This window comes from Carassius gibelio, chromosome B17, assembly GCF_023724105.1.
Source record: "Carassius gibelio isolate Cgi1373 ecotype wild population from Czech Republic chromosome B17, carGib1.2-hapl.c, whole genome shotgun sequence".
NCBI classification, from domain to species: domain Eukaryota; kingdom Metazoa; phylum Chordata; class Actinopteri; order Cypriniformes; family Cyprinidae; genus Carassius; species Carassius gibelio.
Window position 1 is genome coordinate 22,316,205 of NC_068412.1, and position 22,019 is coordinate 22,338,223.

The following is a 22,019-nucleotide window of genomic DNA, read 5'->3' on the forward strand; positions in this document are numbered from 1 at the left end:
TCTACTGTCAATTCAGGGGAATCTCAGGGGTGATGTGAAAGCCAGCAAAAGCAATGCAATGAGTTTCCAACCTGTTTCCAAGCAGCAAAGGAAATAGATGTTTTCTAGCATGTTCTAGTCTTCTTATTTGTTCATTTTGTGCATAGTGGGCTGTCAAAATTTGTGAGTGGATCAATGCAAAGTCAGTGATCCATAACAGTCATATTGTTGCACGCCTAATGCACATTTCTTGCCCAGTTTGCACAATTATAATACTATAATCAACTCAAGAAGCCCTGGGTTATTTGGATGTGATTTGATTTTGAAACACATGCACATATATAAAGTCTAGGCTGCAAATAAGCTTCCGAAGAGACCGTTCATTTAACTCAAACACCCACCACCATATTTAATATTGTATGGGGTAAGTTGCCATTCAATAGGTATTTCAGCTAAAACTAAACAACTGTGAAACACACACACTCACAAAAAAACACAAAAGTATCAAACCATTGTTCTAACCAACATTTTTAAATCATATAAAATTGAAATTGGCAGTATACCTACTACATAGTAATAATAAATTAGAGATATTCTGAAAGCGTTTGAGAATTAGTATTTTGTGATAGCAAAACATGGTGTTTTGTGGGCACTGTTGTTGTGATTGCGGTAAATGTCCACTAGAGGGAGGTAGTATGTTATAAAACTGTGTATCCCCCTGTGCAGGTGTTGTAGGAATTTCATTTAATCCAGTACCATCAAACGTACCTTTTTATCTTTTAGGGTTTCTTTACTGCTTTTCCTCACACAATTAATAAATTATGAAGTGTATGTGAGTCTTTCTTTAAAAGTGCTATGTCGAATAAATAGTAAATATGTACTCTGAAGGGGGGGGGGGGGATACATTATCTCTATCAAAACATAGCCTACATCTGTATGATTTGTATAAAATTACTAATAAACTAAATTCATATTTTCGAGAAAAAAGAGTGAGAGAGGAATATAAGCAGTGACCTCCACATTCTGTCGTCACGTCCTCAGCGAATAAAAAGTCAGAAAGGACATTTTTGTCCGTGCAGCACTTGGTGAAAAATGATCGAGGATGAAACTGTACCATATTCCACTGGATTTGTAGTCCGGCGCTCGACGAACTCCCATTAAGTGTGACTATCCCGCCCGCCGGGAGGAACTACAACTCCCATGAAACCGCCGCAGCGCTTCTGTTAATATCAATATGGCTTCTGTCAGTCAGACAAAGGCGAATCAGTTTTTGCCCTGAAATGAAATCAAATTAGGGAAAGGTAGCGGGAGAGTCGGACATCGTCCTGTTTTGCTGGTTCATGCCTGGCGACGGGGATTAAAGAGACGGAAACACTGTAGGTTGAGTTGAATAAATGCTGTGGTGCACGGAGGCCCCGCACGCGCACAATCAGGTAAGTCTGATTGTGAGATGCCAAATTATAAGAAAGGCGTCATTTGTTAAATCTGTCTGGAGACGTGGAACATGCATTCACGTATAAATGACGCTCGGAGGGAACTGAGCTCGGTTCGACCGCTGGGTCGCATGTAGAGTCACATCTGCTCTCATTCTGCGCTGGGATAGGGCTTTAGAAAAGAAATGCCAGCAACTGTGCAACAACTTACTCTTATGTTGACATTGGTGAAATTAACTAGTAGCTGTGTTGATGCTAATCTCTTTGCATTTATTACTATGACTTATTATTTATGTATATGTTGTATATTATTATATTTTGTGTTTTAACAAGGTGCTGACAGCATCCTAGAGCTGTGGTGTTATTTGGGTACGGGGTGTGTTTAAATTGGGTTAAGGTGACATCTGGTGAATATAGGCTTGATGGTTTATGCAAATTGTATTTTTTTTTTCAATAGCAGTTATTTTTTATTTAGAGAAGGCGACCCTATTAAAACACCCTAAATTCAAAGTTGTGCATGTTTTTTGATAGATACTATATGTTAATAGTAAATAAAGTGTATGCAATATATGAGCAATCCAACTGATCAAGTTAAATTGCTTTGCAAATGATAAATCCAGATCGTTTTTCTAATGTAAAGTGCATTTATCTTGCACCATGCTTCATGGTGCATCATGCTTTTTTATTCTAAATTCTTCACATTGCATTACGTTAAATAAAATAATTTAAATGCATTTTTGACTAAGCAGCCTACCTGACAAACTGCAAAAACTGCTGATGAAGCTAAAATATGGATCATGGTTTTGTAGTTTACTTATAGGGTAGGCTTATATGAATAAGGGTTAACAGTGCACATTATAAGCATTCCTTATAAGCCCTCAGAACAAAAAAAAAGTGTTAAGTTTATGGATAATAATTAAGAAACAGAGCTTAAAATCTTTGTAGTTTTTTCTCAAATAGCTTGTATAATATTTTAATTTAACATAATTATTAAAAGTAGAGATGGGCGTTTTCTGCAAATATCACATTTGAATATTTGAGTTCAAAAGAAACAAATTTTTGAATATTTGTTTATTTAAATTAAGTTTAATGAGACAGACAGTTATCTATTCAGCAACATTTATTATTATTTTTTTTTTCAAATAACGAACTTGAGCACGCAAAAGATACGATGTGTGAACGGCCTCTAAGAACTGCTGTCTTCTACAGTAACGTTACTTCAAATATGCAGTGGAGAATCACAGAAAGTGGCACGACTAGCGTTTTCCTTGAAATGTTTCCTTGAAATGTTTGAATGAAACAATGTTGAAATGTTTCCGCGAAATGTGAATGGCACCTTATTCATTAATTCATTATTTTTTGCTTGCATACATCTTCAAATATGCAGTGGAGAATCGCAGAAAGTGACCAAATTAGGTTTTATTGTGAACTTTTTATCTTTTTTTTTTTTGTTGTGAAATTCGAATATCATTTTTATTTATTGAATAATTTGAGCAGAACGACTATTCGAATGTTCGACTATCCATGCACACCCCTAATTAAAAGTGTTTATTTATAATTTTTTTTTTTTTTTTTTCTACTGCATCTTTGTGAGCATCATTTAAACATTGTCATGTGCTTGTTACAAATGTAACAGTTTAAAAGCCTGAGAATTGCCTTTAAAAGTAAGGAAAATAAATAATTTGGGGATGCATTTGATTTATTATCTCTTAATTTTTAATACAAAATAGCTTCTTGAATTGCAGTAAAATTGCAGTAACAGCTTTACTATATGCAGTTTTGTGTGGCCTGAAAAATAATTTTGTTTATGTTTCTGTAAAAATGTAGATGTTCTGTAGATGCTTATCACATTGTTTATTTCTAGAAATAACTTTAATTGTAGAAGCACAGTGAGCATCAGGTACTTCAGACACATGTTCTGGATGGTCTCTGTTTTCATTGATCAGTGGACTTGAAGGTCTAATAATTACCAGCTGTCTCTAGAGGTAAATTGATATTTTAAAGATCACAGTAACTTACATATGCAACAAATGGGCTGTAAAAATAGTTGAAAATTGTGGAGAATTGAAGTAATAAGAGATTTGGGCTTTTTGTGGATGCCGTGCTGATGAAGAGAACCAGGGGCATATGGACAAAATCAACTTTGATCTTGAGCTGCTGTACAACAGATGAGTTTTTGTGCTGCTGCTGCTGCCTTAGTACTGTAGTTTCATAACTTTAATTTATAGATGCTTTTATGCTTCCATGTATATGTCAGATAAGACTATGAATATGCAAATAAAAGAAACAGTGAGCAACACTAAACTCTAAAACTCCTCAGAGCATTAAATGTTATTAAAATTGCATGCACACCAGTAGCCTTGCATTCAATGCTTTATACCGTGAGATTCCATCTTCATTGATTAAAAGTAGCAATGCATTTTGCATTATTAAACATTTAATAATTAAACATATTTTTTTTATGTGTGCAGACCAGTTAACTGAGTTGGTTTGTCATCACCAAGTGCGGAGAAGTGGTTGTGCGTGCCTGTGGTTTATCACGTCTACATATAAGCGTTTCTCAATTCTTGTGTCACTGTGGTTTATCTGCTAGCATATAAAAAAAAAAGATTTGATGTCTGAGGTGACACCTTTACATTTGTGATTACATTTTTATTCTCATATCAGAAAGACTGAACATGTTTATGTGGTGCACGCATCCGTGGGACAATAGGGGATTTTTATTTTATGACTTGTATTGTTCGGTTTCTAACACCAAAGGATACAAAAAATGGAATATTGAACAAATCCTTTAAGAACGCTCTCAGATTTATTGTTGTTTTTGCTGATTCGCTGTATCTGATGCCTCTGGATAATTAAACCTTTTGAAGCTTTTTAGGGGTGCTTGGGTGAGCAGAAATCTTTTATGCATTTTATGCAGCGCAGACACCAGGAGACAGTCGTACTCGCTCATCAGCAGAATTTATTCTTGAAGAACATGTCGCAGGGAAGTTGAAATCTTCATTTTGTTAAAAGGAGCGTCACTGTTTTCTCGTTTGCTTGATTGCACTGTGCCATATGGAATGCATATTGCGCTGGCACGAGTTTTGCATTTGCAGCGTCATAACTTGTAGCTTCCTTTTAAAACTCGAAATGAATTGAAATACGGTGTGTTACGGGGCAACAATTCGGCAGAAGCACGCGTGTGTGGGCAACAGCCTGGCATTGAGAGAACTTTTCTCAGACAAACGCCTGTACGGAGTGATTCATCCTCAGCTTCTTCACTGAAAGTAGGTTGGCCGCCTCGAATGGAATTTTTCTTGGCAGTTTTCCCTAAAGTTAACCTCCTTCCCCCTCCTCACGTGTCCCAGCTTTCTGCTGTTTAAAGTCTATTAAAAATTCTGTGGTAATGCATGCAGTGTCTTTGCCTTGACCTCAGACAGGCTCCACACTTCTGTTGCAATGATAGGTCGATAAAGGTGCGGTGACTTTGACATTTTCTTGGAAAAAGAATGCTTTAGTTAGGGCTCATGCGCATGCGGCCCCTGCTACACCTCCTCCACTGCATTTCTCAGCCTAGACTAAAAAAACAATGTTTTTGTCTGTGTTGTTTTGATTTTTATAACTATGCAGCCATGCGTCGTGTTTTATCAGCATTTCCTCCAGCATCAGTTCTCTAATGCAGCAGCTCTCTCTCTTTTTCTTGGCAGAATGTCCCATTACACAGATGAGCCTCGTTTTACCATTGAGCAGATTGACTTGCTGCAGCGGCTACGTCGGAGCGGCATGACAAAGCAAGAGATTTTGCATGCCCTGGACACCCTCGACCGGCTGGACCGTGAGCACGTGGAGAAGTTCGGCCATCGTCACGTCCACAGCGGAAGCGGGGCAGCTGGCGTCAATCACGGCAATGACAGCAACGCCACCACCTCTTCCAACTCCTGCACTACCTCCTCTAACAACCTCACAGCCTCTTCTTCAACGACCTCTAAGGCCACGCAGACGGGATACCGTGGCAATGGCCTCTCTCCCTCCCCAAGCAACAGCTATGACACCTCCCCGCCCCCGACGGTCCCCACCCCCGTTCCGGTAGTAGCACCCATGGTCCAAAATGGACGGGACGGCCTCGCCGCTATGCCCAACGGGAAGCTCTCTCCGCCCCGCTTCGCTGTTAGCAACACCTCCTCGCGGGCGTTTGCATACGAGCTTCCAGATGAGGAAGTGGACATCGATGACAAAGTCGAGGAGCTCATGAGGTAGGTGGGAAACTCTTGGGATGGGACGGTTCTTATTTTATATAAAAAATAAAAGAATAAACTGGATGGTTACAACACAAAAACAATATGAACATTAAACTTGCAGGCAGCATTGAAAGGGCCCTCGCACCCGGTATCACGCTTAGTGGTGGTGATTTGACTAGATCTGAATTTGGGCAAGGGCTTGTGTTCAGGACAGGACTCTTATCAAGCATGTGAAGTTTATGGCAGATCGGATATTGTATGCCTGAATTGTAACAACTTGCTATATTATAGCGAAATATTGAAGTTTGTCAGGCCGTCTGATAAATTCAAGATCTTTGTGATTTAACGTCACAAAGGGCTTTATTATTCTTAAACTTCCAGGTGGGTTTCGGACTTTGCACTGGACGGCTTCTTTGTAGGTATGGGTGTGATACATGTGTCTACCAAATTTCGTACATGTATTTGAAACATAGCTCAAGAGGCACTTTTGTTTAAATTTAATAGCTGGCACTGTTGAGCCATTTTGCCACACCCACTTCTGAAACCAATGTCAGATGTACATTTTCACCACTTCTGATGCTTGTGCACTCAAGTTCAATGAGTGATTGAGCATGTTTAGGCTCTCAAACTCAAAAGCACTCACTGCGGTGCTCGGGGCCCTAAATACAGAACAAAAAAAACAAAAAAACTTTTTGTAATCCACTTCATGATGAACATTTGTCTTTTGAACTCATCAGCCTAAATACCTTAATTATTAGCTTTCATTCATATCTGAACTGAAATAAACATTGTATTTGTGTGATACCTCGAAATACAGTGTAAAAACAACAACAAAAAAAACAGTGTACAGGTGTATCTAAAAAAATTTGAATATCGTTCTTTTTTATAAAAAAAAAAAAGTGAAATATTAATATATTCTAGATTAATTACATGTAAGGTAAATAATTTCAAAAGTTTTTTTTTTTTTTGATGATTGGAGCTTACAGCTCATCCAGTATCTCAAAATATTATAAGATTTCCTAAGATCAGTAATTCAAGTTCTTTAAGTATGTTCATTTATGCACTCAAAAGTGGTTTTGGCACTCTTAAACAAAATAAAATCCGAGTGCAGTCCAATTCATGTTCAGTTGACTCTTATGAGCAACTCTTTTACATTCATTTTACAAAACGAATCACAAATCATTCATAAAGATAAGGATAAACTTTATTCATGTCAGTCTTTAACACTCATAAACCCACGTATCATATCTGAACTGAAATAAACGATGTATTTGCCATTTGTGAAGCTTAAATGAGTGTTTTTAATACTGACTGGTTGTTGATATGATAACATATAGTTAAAGGCAAGCATTAGGAACATTTTTGTTGTCTAAAAATGGTTCTTTAAGAAATGTTGCCAAAAATAGTGTTGCTGTTTTTCACTTGATGTCTCTCTCTCTCTCTGTTGTTGTAGAATGGACAGTGCTATAATTAAAGAAGAGATTAAAGCCTTCTTGGGGAACCGGCGGATATCACAGGCAGTAGTTGCCCAAGTTACAGGTTAGTTTGCTCTGGCTTTTTGTTTTCAAAAATGAATAAAAGATATATTGTGAATTATCCTGTGACTGTGATATTTCCCTTGTTATTTTGTATAATAAAAAAGACAGCCGTTAAAACACACACCTTGATATTTAGTTATTTCTAGCATCAGCTGTATGGCTGCTTTTTATTACAGTTGTGGGATTTGTCATGGCAGGCCTTCGAAAGGCATATGCAAGTCAGATTTTGCCCTAAGAAGCTGTGCGTTGTTGTGTGCAGGTATCAGTCAGAGCCGGATCTCTCATTGGCTGCTCCAGCAGGGCTCAGACCTCAGCGAGCAGAAGAAAAGAGCTTTCTACCGCTGGTACCAACTAGAGAAAACTACACCTGGTAATACACAACCCCAGTCTCATTTACCCATGTAGGACGTCCAACAACTTTCTGTCATCTAATAACTTTAAAACCCTAGACATATTTGGCTGATAAAAATGTTGTTCTATCATGTCATATCGTATTCTTCTTGTGTAAAGCAAGTTTTAAATTAATTTTATGGTTGTGTACATGCTAATTTCCCATTTTTACATTTCATACTATGTTTTGCAATGCTCACTTAATAAAAAAAAAAAAAAAAAGCACAAATAATTTAATCTTTATCAAATCTCAAAATGAATATGTATTTTAACAAAGTTACAAAACACTGATGTGGTAAAATAGTCCATAATATTATTATTGTTTATTGATTTATTATTTATAGATTCTTTCTATACAACACAATATCAAAAAAAAGAATCGAAATCATAATTTTGTGTAAACCAAATGTTATTTTGTGATTTGCAAAATTGGGTAAAATAAGCAGTGATGCCTTTCCAAAATTTACCAGATGCCATATGTAGGTTTTATTTAATCGTTTTGTCATTTGATACTGATACTGTTGTTTTAATTAGCTTTTACATTGAATTTTGAATATTTAATATTCTCGCGACATTAAATGGTGCTTAATATAAACCTTAAAAGAAAAGTTCCGCCAAAACTGAACATCCTGTCATTTACTCAACCTCAAGAGGTTGTATTCTTTTAGCATTCTTCAAAATATCTTCTTTTGTGTTTAACAGAAGAAAGATGTTCATAAAACTAGAGGGTGAGTACATGACGAAAAAATAAAAATGTGGGGGTGAACTATACCTTTTAATATATGCATGTATACAGCATTAAATGGCATTGTAAAAAAGAATAAACTCATCTCCAAAGCCTTTAATTTTAGAAAACCTCTTGTGCTCCTTCAGTTTTTTCCAGGCTGATCCGAGAGAAGATGCCAGACATTCAATGAATATTAGAAGGTCACGACCCAAACCCCAGAGTGCCGCTTTTCTCATTATCTTGTGCTTCCAGACCAGTTAAAAGGCTTTGGTCTCCTCAGAAGCACACAGACCGTTTTCCTTATGACACTTCATCTGAGATGACGTGACATGTTTGTGTCCCAGGTGCAACACTAGCGATGCGGCCCACCCCGGTGGCCCTGGAAGACATTGTGGAGTGGCGTCAAACCCCTCCTCCCATTAGCAGCACCCAGGGCAGCTTCCGTCTGCGGCGAGGCAGCCGCTTCACCTGGAGGAAAGAGTGTCTGGCGGTGATGGAGAGGTGAGAGGATGTGGTTAATTGTGAATGGTCAGGACAGGACACTGTGGGTCGATACTGACCCACAATGGATAATGGATGACCTTTTGATTTTGAAATCTTTAGGGGCGAACACTTTACAAGAACATTCCAATCGTTAACTACATTAGTTAACAAGAACAAACAATGAAAAAAATCATTCTTTGATTGTGATTGTTAATGTTCATTTTAATGTTTATTAATACAGTAATAAAATGTAAAGTTGTGTTAACATTATTTAATGGACCTGAGCTAGTATAGCAAACGTGTAAATACTGTAACATGTTTATTGTGAATTAGTTTTAGTTAATCCATTAACTAACATTAACTAAGGGATCCTTATTAAGTTTTTAAGAGTTTTACAGTCTGTTACTAGCTTAAGATTCTTATTAGAAAGCAAATGCTAACTGATAAATGAATTGATTTAACACTAATTTCTGCAAATATCCCCATTTCAATAATTAATTGTTTAATAGATAGTTGTTTATAATGCAGGATCACAGGTGGTAACAGGACTGAACATCAAACATTTTGTACAGCTTTCAGTAATCTCTACCGTATTTTTTGGACTATACAGTAAAGTCACACCTGAGTATAAGTCGCATCAGTCCAAAAATACGTCATGATGAGGAAAAAAAACATATATAAGTCGCACTGGACTATAAGTCACATTTATTTACAACCAAGAGAAAACATTACCGTCTCCAGCCGCGAGAGGGCGCTCTATGTTTTCAGTGTAGGCTACAGGAGCGCCCTCTCGCGGCTGTGTAATGTTTTCTCTTAGTTAATTTCTCTTGGTTCATGTCAAATTAATTTTGATAAATAAGCCACACCTGACTATAAGTCGCAGGACCAGCCAAACTATGAAATAAAATGTGTGACTTATAGTCCGGAAAAAACGGTTTATGTCACACCTAATGTATTAACTAAGGATTTTTGAACCTCATTGTAAAGTGTTAATTTATTTATGGCATTACTGTTTATTGGATAACTCATTGACAGATATGAAAGAATGTGCACCATTGTTTAATTCAGTTTGTGTTTATATTAATAATTAACTGTTAAAATGAATCTAATGATACTGTACATTATAGTTTGCTGTGGTATCTATTATTAAGAATTGTGAAATTTGACTGGTATTGACTACTGAAATGTTGGTATTGTGACAATGGTAAAACAATCAACCTAAATCTAGATTGAACAAAGACATAATCCAAGCATATATATTGAAAGCTATGAAATAAAAGGTTATCTGCCTTACACTGTTCATCTTATGCTTTCGCACAAGTTATTTCAATGACAACCAGTACCCCGATGAAGCCAAGCGAGAGGAAATTGCCAACGCCTGCAATGCAGTGATCCAGAAACCAGGTAGAACGTTTAAACACCAGCTCCATAAAGAAGATGAATGCATGTGTAAATGCCTGTTATCGTGGCCCCAGACGTTATTGATGAGCTCTGCTGTGATTTGATTAAGGGAAGAAGCTTTCAGATCTTGAGAGGGTCACGTCTCTGAAAGTTTACAACTGGTTTGCCAACAGACGGAAGGAAATTAAGAGAAGAGCCAACATAGGTAATGTTGAAGCCCTCTGGGGACAGACAAATCTCGAATTACATGCAACAATGCATTTTGAATATGGACAATGTAATTATTCCGTTGCGTTGTTATCACCGTGCTGCAGCTGTCTCGTTCAAAATGTGCATTCCTCAGAAATATTGAATTTACAGAAAAAAATGCCTTTCAGAAAACATGTTGGGTACATCCTAATGGGCTCAGATATGTTATGGCAAGGTCTGTTTTTTTCTAAGAAGCAGCAATCCTGGAGAGTCATGGGATTGATGTCCAAAGCCCGGGAGGTCATTCCAACAGCGATGAGATCGATGGAAATGACTACGGTGTGCCAGTAGCTGCCGACCAAGTTTTGGGAATGGTAAGGGAATTTTATTTCGCAATAAATTAAGCATTCCTACATATTTTTGCTAGGATGCCCTATATTTTAATTAAAAAAAAATGCTAATGATAATAATTTAATTTTATAATGTTTTAGATTTTTTTTTTTTTTTAGAATAATGTTACATTTATTTATAATATTTTTTTCTTTTAATTTTTCTTTTATTTATTTTTTTATTTAATTGGCCAATAGCAATGTTGTTATGGCTGATACTCACTAAATGTCAAATACTGAAATTCTAAAAAAAAATAAAAAAAAATAATAATAATGTATGTATATATATATATATATATATATATATATATATATATATATATATATATGTATATATATATATATATATATATATATATATATATATATATATATATATATATATATATATATATATTAGTGCTGTCAAAATTAGCGCGTTAACGCATTCGATTAATTTGAAATATTTAACGCGTTAAAAAAAAATAACGCAATTAACGCGGTTGCAGTTTTTTTTATTTCTGGTTGTGGCCTATGTGTGTTCAACGTGCAAAGAAATATGGATAAGACCAAGGAAGGACTTTTAGACGGAAAGTTTCAGTATAAAACTCCGGATTACTCTTCAGTCTGCCACAAGAAACAGCAACATTAAAATCATGAACTCAAATGTCATTGTTTAAAAAAAAAAAAACAATGACTGTTGTAACAGTGCGTAAATCAGACCTTTCTGTAACGCTAACGTTAATAAGCTTAAACGAAAAAAACGAAATAATTGTGTAGCGGAGTATTTTTTGTACACAGTGCCGCGAACTGTCAATCACTCCTGTACGCGTGCATCACTGTCCTCCTCAGCTGCAGCAACTTGCGCTCTCTCTCTTCATCAAGCTTTAAAACAAAAAGGGGACAAAAAGATCATATTGTCTTTGTGCATAGGCTATAGATTAATTAGATAAATGAATATCTAAATTTGTGCCTTGCCGTCTACGGTATTTTTTTAGAACTTAGAAAAAAGATGCTGCAGCCAATGAGCAGCCAGCGGGGGCTGCAGGACGACTCAACCTCCGCAGACAGTTTTTAATGTTTATAAGACAATAAATACTCAAGATTTTGCTTTAGTATAACTTCCGGAACAATTAGGGCCAGATTCGGGAGTCGGGACAACAGTTTAGATTTCGGGACTGTCCCGAATTTTTCGGGACGTCTGATCACCCTTCCTGAAAGCTGCATTACTTAATTAGCCTATCACTGTCTGACCTGCAGTGATAGGATTCGAATTTGGTGAGATGTCAGTCAGCGAATCATCAGATTCTGGTCTTGTTCTTGCAGTATTCAGAGTCTGAAGCCAAGAAAACATATTAAGTGTTGTTGTTAACTGTATTTGATTTTTAACCGAACCGAGTGTTGTGTACACTCATAACGAGTTTCACACACCTTCTCCGGCCACGTTGAGTTGTTGACACTTAACAGTGGGAAAAGCGACACATGCGCTATTCACTTGTGTAACTTAAGGGTGAATGGGTAATGTAGTTTCTGCTCTGGGTGGGATGAATTAGGAAGCTTGCATTGTGAAGGGCGCTCTTAAAATCGGCAGTGCAGGTAAAAGATTAAAACCTCTATTAAAACAGATGTCCAAATGAGCGTACCGGTACGCTACAAGCACGTTCTTGGCGCATGGAGAGATGGCGGTACGCTCAAGAGCTATATTTGGAAGTGGCGGTACTGAGTGCCAGTGCATACAGGCCCACTTAAAGCACTGGCAATGACTATACTTTGGAATTTTTTTGCAGTCCACTTAGAATTCAAAATGGAAATCATTTTTGTTTTTTATTGACATTGATTGTTTTGAAATTCAAATGGTACTTACATGCCTGTGTTTTTATTTCTGTAATAAATATGGCTTTCAAGCCAACAGTTAATTTGGAGGATATTGATGGTTTATTGCAGGTATGTTGTTTACATGAGAAAATCTGTGTTACAAGTTAAACAAAAATTCCAATAAACAATCATATTTTGAATTTAAATAGTTTCTTTGTCTTGAGTTTACATTAATTATTTACATTTTACATTTATATATGCCAAAAGTTTCAGTCTTTTAATTGCGATTAATCGCGATTAATTGTAAAAAATTGTGCGATTAATTAGTTAATTTTTTTTAATCGATTGACAGCACTAATATATATATATATATATATATATATATATATATATATATATATATATATATATATATATATATATATATTAGTATACTATTTAGTATATAGTATTTTATATTTATATCATATATTAATTTTCATGTATTTGATCCAAGATTAATAAAATATTCTGGCTATTACTGGTTAGGTAATAAGTATTGTCATGTTATGGCTGATAATCACTATATGATTGAAATGTTCAAATGTAATGGTATTTTGTAAATAAAATAAATGATTTTAAATGCTGCATATGAATTTAGGAAAGACAGCAGAGTTCAGTCTAAATTTGAAAATGGACAAATATCTAATACTAGCCAACAATCCAGTAAATCCATAAATAAATACAATCAGCTAAAATTCCGAAATGGTACCAATATACCATGAGTTGGATGACCTATTTCATGCTCTTCTGTCTTTTAATGAGACAAAGTCATTCAAACTAGTTTTCAGAGGCAAAAGCAGAGAGCTTCAGACCAATCTCTGGTTCTCTACTTCCTTATAGGATGACAACACCGGCCCAATCGAACACCAGGACCCCATAGCTTTGGCAGTGGAGATGGCGGCTGTCAATCACAGCATCCTGGCACTGGCGAGGCAGGGCGGAGCCACCAGTGACATCAAGACAGAGGTGCTGGACGACGAGTGAGAATCTTCCCTGTGGAGCACGGAGGGAAGCCGAAGGAGAAATGTGGGGTTACGAAAACAAAGCCAAACAGTTTGCGCGTGAACCGTTATTATGAGGAATATGGCCAGGTCGTGGATGACCAAAGTGAATGCGGAGGTTATAAAGACTGTTAACCCAACATTCCCCCTCCTCCTCCCTCCTACATGTGACGCCTAAATAGACTTTCCATTCAAACCGTTCTCCTACACGCAGTGGGTTGGGGAGGCGCTGCAATTAAACTGTTGATCAAACACGTTCACTATAAACTTCATGCGACATATCACCCTGCCATCTCACACTTGGATAGTGAATTTCGCCTCTCAGTTTTCCTTCTTTCAGGAAGTCTTCTTTGCAGGATATAAGAGGTCAGTATCATACTAAATGTTCACTGCCTCAGTCTCTCCAGGGAAAGTGTGTTGGGAAGCATATTCTCTCTCACTTCTTAACTTATTTCTTTATGTACGACGTGCAGTCCAGCGTTGCTGAAATTGTGTTTAAACTTGTACAGTTGTCACCAGGGTCTAAAGTTAACACTCGCCTACCATCAACCTGCGACTTTGCCAAGTCTGCTCTGCCAAGCATTAACAGACTAGACAATTTAAAAAAAATAAAATACTGGCTAGTGGGTAAGTCTTGCTGAGAAGTGCAAAATAGTTTGGTACTGTAATTTGAAATAGAGTAGTTTATTGGCATCTACATAAAATTTGTTTTTGTGTTCAAAAACAGCTCTTAAGGCATGATTTTAACATTTAATGTTTAAATAACATTATTTTAAAAGTTATTTTAACATCATATGTTGTCTTAAAAATTACTGAGAGACTAAAAAATCATTGCCATACTAGGGGTGGGCGATATGACCAAAATAAAAAAAAAAATTCTCAGTAACAAAATATATCACAATGTTGTTATGCTTGGTCTTTATGATATCAAATTTTTGAAGTTTTAATGATTGAAATTTTAGAATTCTTGTTACCGGTGTCAATGTCACAAAAAACTAATACTAGTCAAGAAAAAAAAAAAAACTCTAAAAACTCGAGCTCACTAAAGACAAATAAACAGTCAGTGATTAAATAAGAATAAGACACTAATTACAAGCAACAGAAAAAAAAAACTACAGTGGAACAAATGAATAACAAATTTTACATTAAGTTATCAAAATGTTTAAAAAACACTGCATATTCTTTACTGTGTAAATTAAATATATATATTCTTCTCATTAAAGTTACAAAAGTCAAAAGCAGTGAGAGATTTTCTATATTAGACTGGAAATATTAGACTGCTGTCAGTTTAAGAGCTCCCCAGATTCAATATACTGTTACACGTCTGTTTTCTTTCTCAGCTGTTTGCTTTCACTTAAGACCTAAATCACTGAGTTTATTAAGATATTTGCAAAGATGGGCATTTTGACATACAAGTGTGTCTATTTAACGGTTTAATGCTAATAAAGTGGCAAAAATAACTCTTGAATATTCCTGCGCTCTAGGAGCAACTTCTTCACGTGCGCGCCTCATTGACAACGCTCAAAAACAGTCTCTCCGACTCCGACATTGCGCACATATAGTAAAGCGGTTTCAATGCTGATTGCATTTCAACGGCTTAACAAAACTTAAAAATGCATGCAAACGAAAAGTTTTCATGACCATGTAGCAACAGCAACATTTAGCATTTAACAGAAATAGAGATGACAGTCCAAAATCTCAAACCATTGACAAATATCTATATATATCACCCACCCTTATGTGATATGCACTCTTTCTGAATGTGTATAGCTGTAGCGACATGTTTAAACAAGTTGAATTTAAAGACGCAGCTCCTGGATGAGTTTCACCATGCAGAATATATTACAGCTAATGTGAAGCATGTTAATTAAAGCATCACTACTAAAATATCTAAACTGAAAGCAGCAAAAAATGGAAAACGTAAATTGAATAATTGGTTGAATGATAAATTGTAACTCATAATAACTAAACATATTACCTCTTAAAGAAAAATTTTAATAAATTTGCTGAAAATGTACTCCCCTTTAGGCCATCCAATATGTAGATGAGTTTGTTTCTTAAACCAAACAGATTTGAGGAAATGTTTTTATTACGTCGCTTGCTCGCCAATAAGATCCTTTGCAGTGAATGGGTGCCGTCAGAATGAGAATCCAAACAGCTGATAAAAACATCACAATAATCCACACAAATCCTGCCATCAGTTAATATCTCATGAAGCGAAAAAGCTGCACGTTTATAAGAAACAAATCTATCATTATAATATTTGTAACTGTGATGCAATACTATATTTCTCCAAATCTGTTCCAATGAAGAAACTAACACATCAACAACATGGAGTGCGTAAAATTTCTGCAAAAAAACCCATCACAATTTAGTCATCATTGTGAAAAGAATTATTTACGTAAAACAAAATACAGTTTTATGACCAGGATGAAATACTTGTCATTGTGAAATTGGCAAACTGTTAATTGTGGACCCTGGTTGTCAGCGTAAAAGTTGCATAAGACTGTTTTTGCAGTACCATAACCGGCCTGCTGGCTTCAGCAATTATGTATTGCACTTTTAATTACTAGCGGCAGCTTATTTATGTTCCTGCCGCTACACAACTGTGCATCTCTGCAGGGAGGCGTCGAAGGCTGTCTGGAAGCTGAAGCCTACTCGTGAAGATTGTGCCATTATATTTCCGCATTAGCAGTCTAGAAATTCAGTCGGGCTCTTCTGCAGGCCTCTCTTAAAGCAATCAGACAACAGCCGTTTATTTGAACGTATATAACCTCAAAGTGTTCTACTCAGCCGATAACTGTGCAGACGTTTCAGCAGCACGCGGCTGGAAAATGTTGTAGCATTGGGAATTTCTTCGTCTCAGCGAAACGGGAAAACACTTGACAATCAGGGTGACGACGTTCCAGTACACAAAAAAAAAAAAAAACCTGTTGGTGTTTGCCCACGTGTCCAAATAATGGGTTTCTCTGGAAAGTAATGATCGCTAAAATCCTTCCAATGGGAATTAATAACTGTCATATCTGAAATTAAAGTGGATTTAACCACTCTAATAAATATCCCATGTTATAGCTTGTTTTTTGTTGAATAATCATAAAATGTCACTTTAAGGGGGAGGGTTATGGTGCTTTGGGTTCCTTACCCCAACCTACATATATATGCTTTTTTTTGTTTCATTTATCTGGTACTGTTTCAAAGAAAGAACATAAGAGGGATGAACTAGTTCAGGTTATTTTTATTTTCAGTGCTTCAGAATTGAAATAATATGGTGCTTATTTAAAAAAAAATGAAAGGAGAAACTAACCACATGCCCTCTCCCACCTTATACAGTCTTTCCTCTTTGCCTTTTAGGAAGCTGCTTTCTGTGTATAATGCACATCATTGCAGTCACACATAAGCTTTTTTTAGACTTATTAAAATAGCTATCGAATGACAAACCTGTGAAACGTATCAGCTGCTTCAAAAGTTCTCTCAGAATGTCTGAAACACCATTTCAACTCATCTACACACCTTTGTTCCTATTGAGCGTAAGATTTCAGTCGATGAGATCGGCAATAGCTAACAAACAAGCTCGTATTTAAAGAGTCCGTCGCAGTCGAACGTGAATTTTGAACATGGGCTTCAGCCTTAATGCAAGTATTTTTAAGCACTTAAATTACAGAATGTGTAAAATCATGTGTCAACACGTCATTTCTGTGAAAATTAACTGTAGATGACGCTGTTTAGGTTAACGTTAATATTCCTAGATGCATTTATTCCATAAATCTACATAAGCTTAACATAAATGTACCAAGTCTATTTGATAAAATAAGTATCGAAAGAATATTGTATGTTAGGAGAGAATATTAATTGGAAATGAAATTTCTCGCTTTAGGAAATTCTGCTAAGCAGATAAATCTGTCAAATTAGACTTTGTTTCTGTAGTTTTGCCTTGGAATTTGGTTGAATTAAATCAAGTACAATCTGTTCTTTGGTAAGAGTGACTGGGGCTATTTGGCACATTATTATATATTTTTTTTTTACTTCGATTATTGTTAGTGTATATAGAATCAAATCTTACAGACTCTAGAAGTGCTAGTCACATTGGAAACCTGCTGTGTATAAAAAGGGAAAAAAATTATTAACTTTGGCTAAAAAAAAGTTCTAAGAATTTCACAAAATTACAACGCACAAAACTGTGAAAAAATTTGCCCAAGCCGAATTTTGAACCTAAATAAGTTTTCGTAATAAGTTTATATCCACTTTCTTATATGAATATGTATAATCAGTAAAAAGTAAAATATAAATTTAAATAAATTGTATGAAATTACAGCTTTCTAAGATTTATAGTTTAAATCGGTTTTCATTATATAATTGTAATGCAGATTTGATTTTATTGTGTTCAGCAGCTATTAGAAAAGATACTGACATATAAATGCAAAATCATATTAAATTTTTTATATTGTTTTGTAGTTACTGATCCTTGCGACAGTTTCCCTATGTGACAACTAGCCCCAGTCTGATTTGTATTTCGGAGTTTTTCACCTCAGTCAATATATTAGATGCTATTATAGCGAGACAATGAACAGTATTGCAAACTGCCAATCATACTTTCAGCTAAGAAAAGTGTAGAATTGTCCTCGAAATGTTTTAAGTCAGCTGGCATTGCCAACCAGATTGGAGCATAAAGCATCATAAGCTTGCACAGCAATCATGCAGTCTTGTATATTTTATTCTAGGATACAGACAGACCAATCTTACTAACACAGAGTCCCTCAGTAAACGCTTTCTTAGAAACAGTATTGAGGCACAATGTGATGATGGACTAGTGCCCAGTCAGTTACCCAGAAGTCTTTATTAAGCTAGTGTTGGAATGTGTTTGGAACAGAAGTCTGTCGTGAAAGAATGAGGGAACACTTTGACTGTGTTTTTAATCTGTCCATGTTCAATATGTGAATATATGAAATATATATAAATATATTCTATGACTATAAAAAAAAAATTCAAAATATATCACTGTTGTATTAACTTGAAATAGTCTAATCATGTATCTCTTATTACAGAATTTAGTGCCTTTTTTGGACAGTAGACTGTTCTGTAATTAATATGTAGTATAAAACGCATATGCTGTTACTTTTTTAAGTTTTGTTTTGACACTCTTTTGTTCATTTTCAAACTTTGTTTTAAAGTCGTTTTTATTTTAGAACTGTACCTTCTAGAGAATAAAAACCTGAGCTGAAAGACACTGCCTGATTAGACTTTTTATACATCGCTTCAGAATTATTAAACCGTGTAAATTCGGAATATTTTGAATTCTGAAATTGTATTGTTAAATGTCAGTTTTTTGTTTTGTTTGTTTTTCCAAGAAAAATCTAAATGTGAACATAGGTACTTGAAGAAAGGTAAGGTGAAGTAAACTAAGACTGGGACACCTAAAACCCACTAAATAAAAGACAAAAGTGTAAATCAGTTCACTTTTTATTTTTCTTTACAGTCAGATTATTGTACAGTCAATATAAAAGAAATTATAAATGAATTATTATACATGATTATTCTTTGGATATCAGCATAGAATTGCAGATAATTAAATTAATAAAACCCAGCCTTGTGCTCAGATTGAACTCTCAAGATTCAACTATATACAAAACACATGTATACTCTGGGTTCAAACGCTCCGTATACGGGACAACTTTCATGACATAAAATCATCAGGACGAGGAACAGACTAGTGGTGAAAGATGGAGCCATCCACTCGCCGCTCCCAGAAATGGAGGGAAAAGAAAAAAACCTACAAAAAGTAGAGCAGCAACTTCCTGCCAAGAGCTTCATCTGACATCTGTGTAAACAGCAGGGCCCAAAGCTTCCTTCAAAACCTCTTTCTCCTGATGCCCTTAACGGGAAGGATTTCAAACAGGAGGAAAGCACGAGTCTCCACACCTGTATTTAGTATTAAACTTCAAAAGGCCACTGTGTGGTTGCTCGGATATGGCTCTGGATCTACTGTATGCCATTTAAGATGGATCGAGGTGTCATTACCGATCCTGCAGACTTTGAACAGAATGGATATACAGTAGGATGCATTCAACCATTTTAGTGAGGGGATAAAAGGTAAATTGCACTTGAAAACAAAAACACCTAGTACACATCTAGTTAAAAGCAACTATGTTTGAAATGTTGGGCCGTGGAGATCAGCTTACTGAAAATGTCTTCAATAAGTTCATTTCCCCTTTCTTTTTAAAGTAACTCACTACGTTCTAAACAATGAACCATCAAATTCCTACAAGCACTTTTAATGTTATTGCTACAACAGAAATGTATTAAAACCTAGTTGAGACTTGTCATTCTGTAGGCAATCGATCTACTACCTTTAAATGAATACTTAATGACAAGGAATTTAAATCCTACCGCCTGAAAGCCATTGTTGCTAATCAAAGCAACAAAAATGTTCTGCATGTGGGCGTTTTTTTTCTCTCATTATGAATGAGGCACAGATTAAGATGCATGAAAAAAAAATATTTACCCAAATTTTTACTGAACACAAACAACACCACCATACTACAGGAGAAAGGCAACTTCAAAATGTTGAGAAATGCATTTTTTCTTGGATGAAAATGTTGAAATATTTTTGTCTTTTGAGCACCAATTTCTTTTTTTACAGTTGATTTACAGTGGATCTTCAGTTAGTTTAAGTTAATTTACAACAAAACTAAGTACCCTTTGGGCACATAAGCTATCTACTATAAATCAAATGTGCAAATTAATTTTCCATTCATGGGATTTTTACACTTTATAACTTCAATTTACATAACTACAAACATTAAAATATATTTTAAGAAATTTATATTGCATTAGACTTAAATCGCATGATGGTTTCCACATATAATATAAAAGGAATTAAATGACACACTTTTTCTCCATCATGACGTGAACAAGTATCATATCTGCATGGAATCATGCTCCTTATTAAAAAAAAAAAAGATATAAATGTGACCACTTTGTCCATACATTATGCAAAAATGATTTGATGAAATTGTTTTTAGATGTATTAATCTGAATAAATAAGATGAAGGTATTGCCAGTAATTGGTCCAATACACAAAACTGGAATGTACTTTTACCGTGACCTTCTTGTGGAAGACAGTCCTTAGAAACCAAATCAAACTGAGCCACTTTAGATTGCAGCACAAAGTTATTTGAGGTTGAAGTAGTTTCAATAAACCAATTCCAATTAAAAGGCTGCTTAATAAAATGTGCTCCAATCAGATTGTAAATAAGCCACTTAAACCATTAAAAGAGGGTCTAATTAAGCCAGTCGATTAAACCTGAATGTGCCAATTCAGTCAAGTCTAAAAATTCACCATGAGCAATTAAGATACACACCAATCAGGTGGTTTACTCCAAAATACTGATAAGCAATTCTTCCAATGATAATAAACCAAATAAAATATCCCATATCCCATCTAGTGGATATAGCCATCCAATCACTGGTCAAGTAATAACAGTACTTCACAATGAAGAATGAAGAAACATCAAAAACCTATATTAACCTGCTCAGGGCGACACTTCTGTACATGCTCCTTGATAGTGGCTTACAGCTGCAAACTCAACTGGGCATATCCAATGCCTCTGATTGGATCCCTGAGATAATCTCTTTCATGTCTACCATTTACCACATTCTAACTAGTGTTATGAAGGTGCAATGAGGGACACCAAACAAGAAATGGGTTGACTTAAAAGGCACATTCAGGAAACTAAAAACCGACTGTGCAGAGAAGGTTAAATTAGGCATCATTTGTAGTATTAAGTCCAAAAATGGACTCTTAATAAAACCAGGGCACAAACAGAAATGATGGGTTGATCTCAAAGACCCGGAAGATTAATTTTACGGTCAACTCAAAGAGACTTGCTTGAGGAACACAGCTGAAGCAGCATGTTAAAAATTTATAGCACTCCCACACGCTACAGATTAGCATAACACCGGAACTGATAGAGGGGTTTGCGAGGGAATGCTGTACCACCTCCAAGCAACGTTGGGTATAAGAATGTTCCATTAGCCCAAGCACAGTGATGGACGGAGTTGAACTCCTCGGTCAGATTAAGATGTTGCGAGGTTGAGGTTCTGTCCTGCTCAGCTCATTGTCAATTAGCTATTCCAGGATTTGCGATTCTCTCCTTTCTGAATAGCAGTGCCGGCTCCTCCCCTCAGTTGCTGACTGAACTCCCCGCTGCGGCGATTTTCTGTATGCCTTTTGGAAGCTTCCCGTCGAGTCAGTCGATCTGGACGGACTAATACCCCGAAACCAGGGTTGCATCGGAAGTACTGGTGGCCTTCAACGGAACCATCATTCTTACCTAGTCGACAAAGGATAGAAAAGGAACCAGGTTGGTAAATCAGTTTCAATTCAAAATTCCCCTAAAAATCTAAATTCCTAAAAAGAGGTTTTTGTGCTAAAAA

General features: G+C 35.8%; 2 protein-coding genes across 8 annotated transcripts in view; one reads left to right on the forward strand and one right to left on the reverse strand.

Annotated features, from left to right (window-relative positions):
* The first annotated feature begins 1,178 nt into the window (after nucleotides 1–1,178).
* On the forward strand, nucleotides 1,179–18,806 carry LOC127976624 (homeobox-containing protein 1). 3 transcript variants are annotated; one of them, XM_052581185.1, is made up of 9 exons: nucleotides 1,179–1,412; nucleotides 5,102–5,647; nucleotides 7,086–7,171; nucleotides 7,430–7,540; nucleotides 8,632–8,788; nucleotides 10,092–10,174; nucleotides 10,281–10,376; nucleotides 10,619–10,734; nucleotides 13,426–18,806. In XM_052581185.1, exons 2-9 carry the CDS (start codon nucleotides 5,103–5,105, stop codon nucleotides 13,567–13,569), a joined length of 1,338 nt encoding a protein of 445 aa, XP_052437145.1. In that variant the 5' UTR covers nucleotides 1,179–1,412; nucleotide 5,102; the 3' UTR covers nucleotides 13,570–18,806. The 3 variants fall into 3 exon arrangements, with proteins under 3 accessions (XP_052437145.1, XP_052437143.1, XP_052437144.1); XM_052581183.1 differs by having other exon boundaries at nucleotides 1,194–1,412; nucleotides 10,613–10,734; XM_052581184.1 differs by having other exon boundaries at nucleotides 1,194–1,412; nucleotides 10,616–10,734.
* Nucleotides 18,807–19,025: 219 nt separating this feature from the next.
* The window catches only part of LOC127976072 (kinesin-like protein KIF13B), a 39,842-nt gene continuing 36,848 nt past the window's right edge, over nucleotides 19,026–22,019 (reverse strand). For all 5 annotated transcript variants that reach the window (XM_052580174.1, XM_052580173.1, XM_052580176.1 and 2 more), the window contains exon 40: nucleotides 19,026–21,916. In XM_052580174.1, coding sequence (XP_052436134.1) covers nucleotides 21,708–21,916 — 209 coding nt within the window. In that variant the 3' untranslated portion in view covers nucleotides 19,026–21,707. The remainder of the gene's footprint in view (nucleotides 21,917–22,019) is intronic.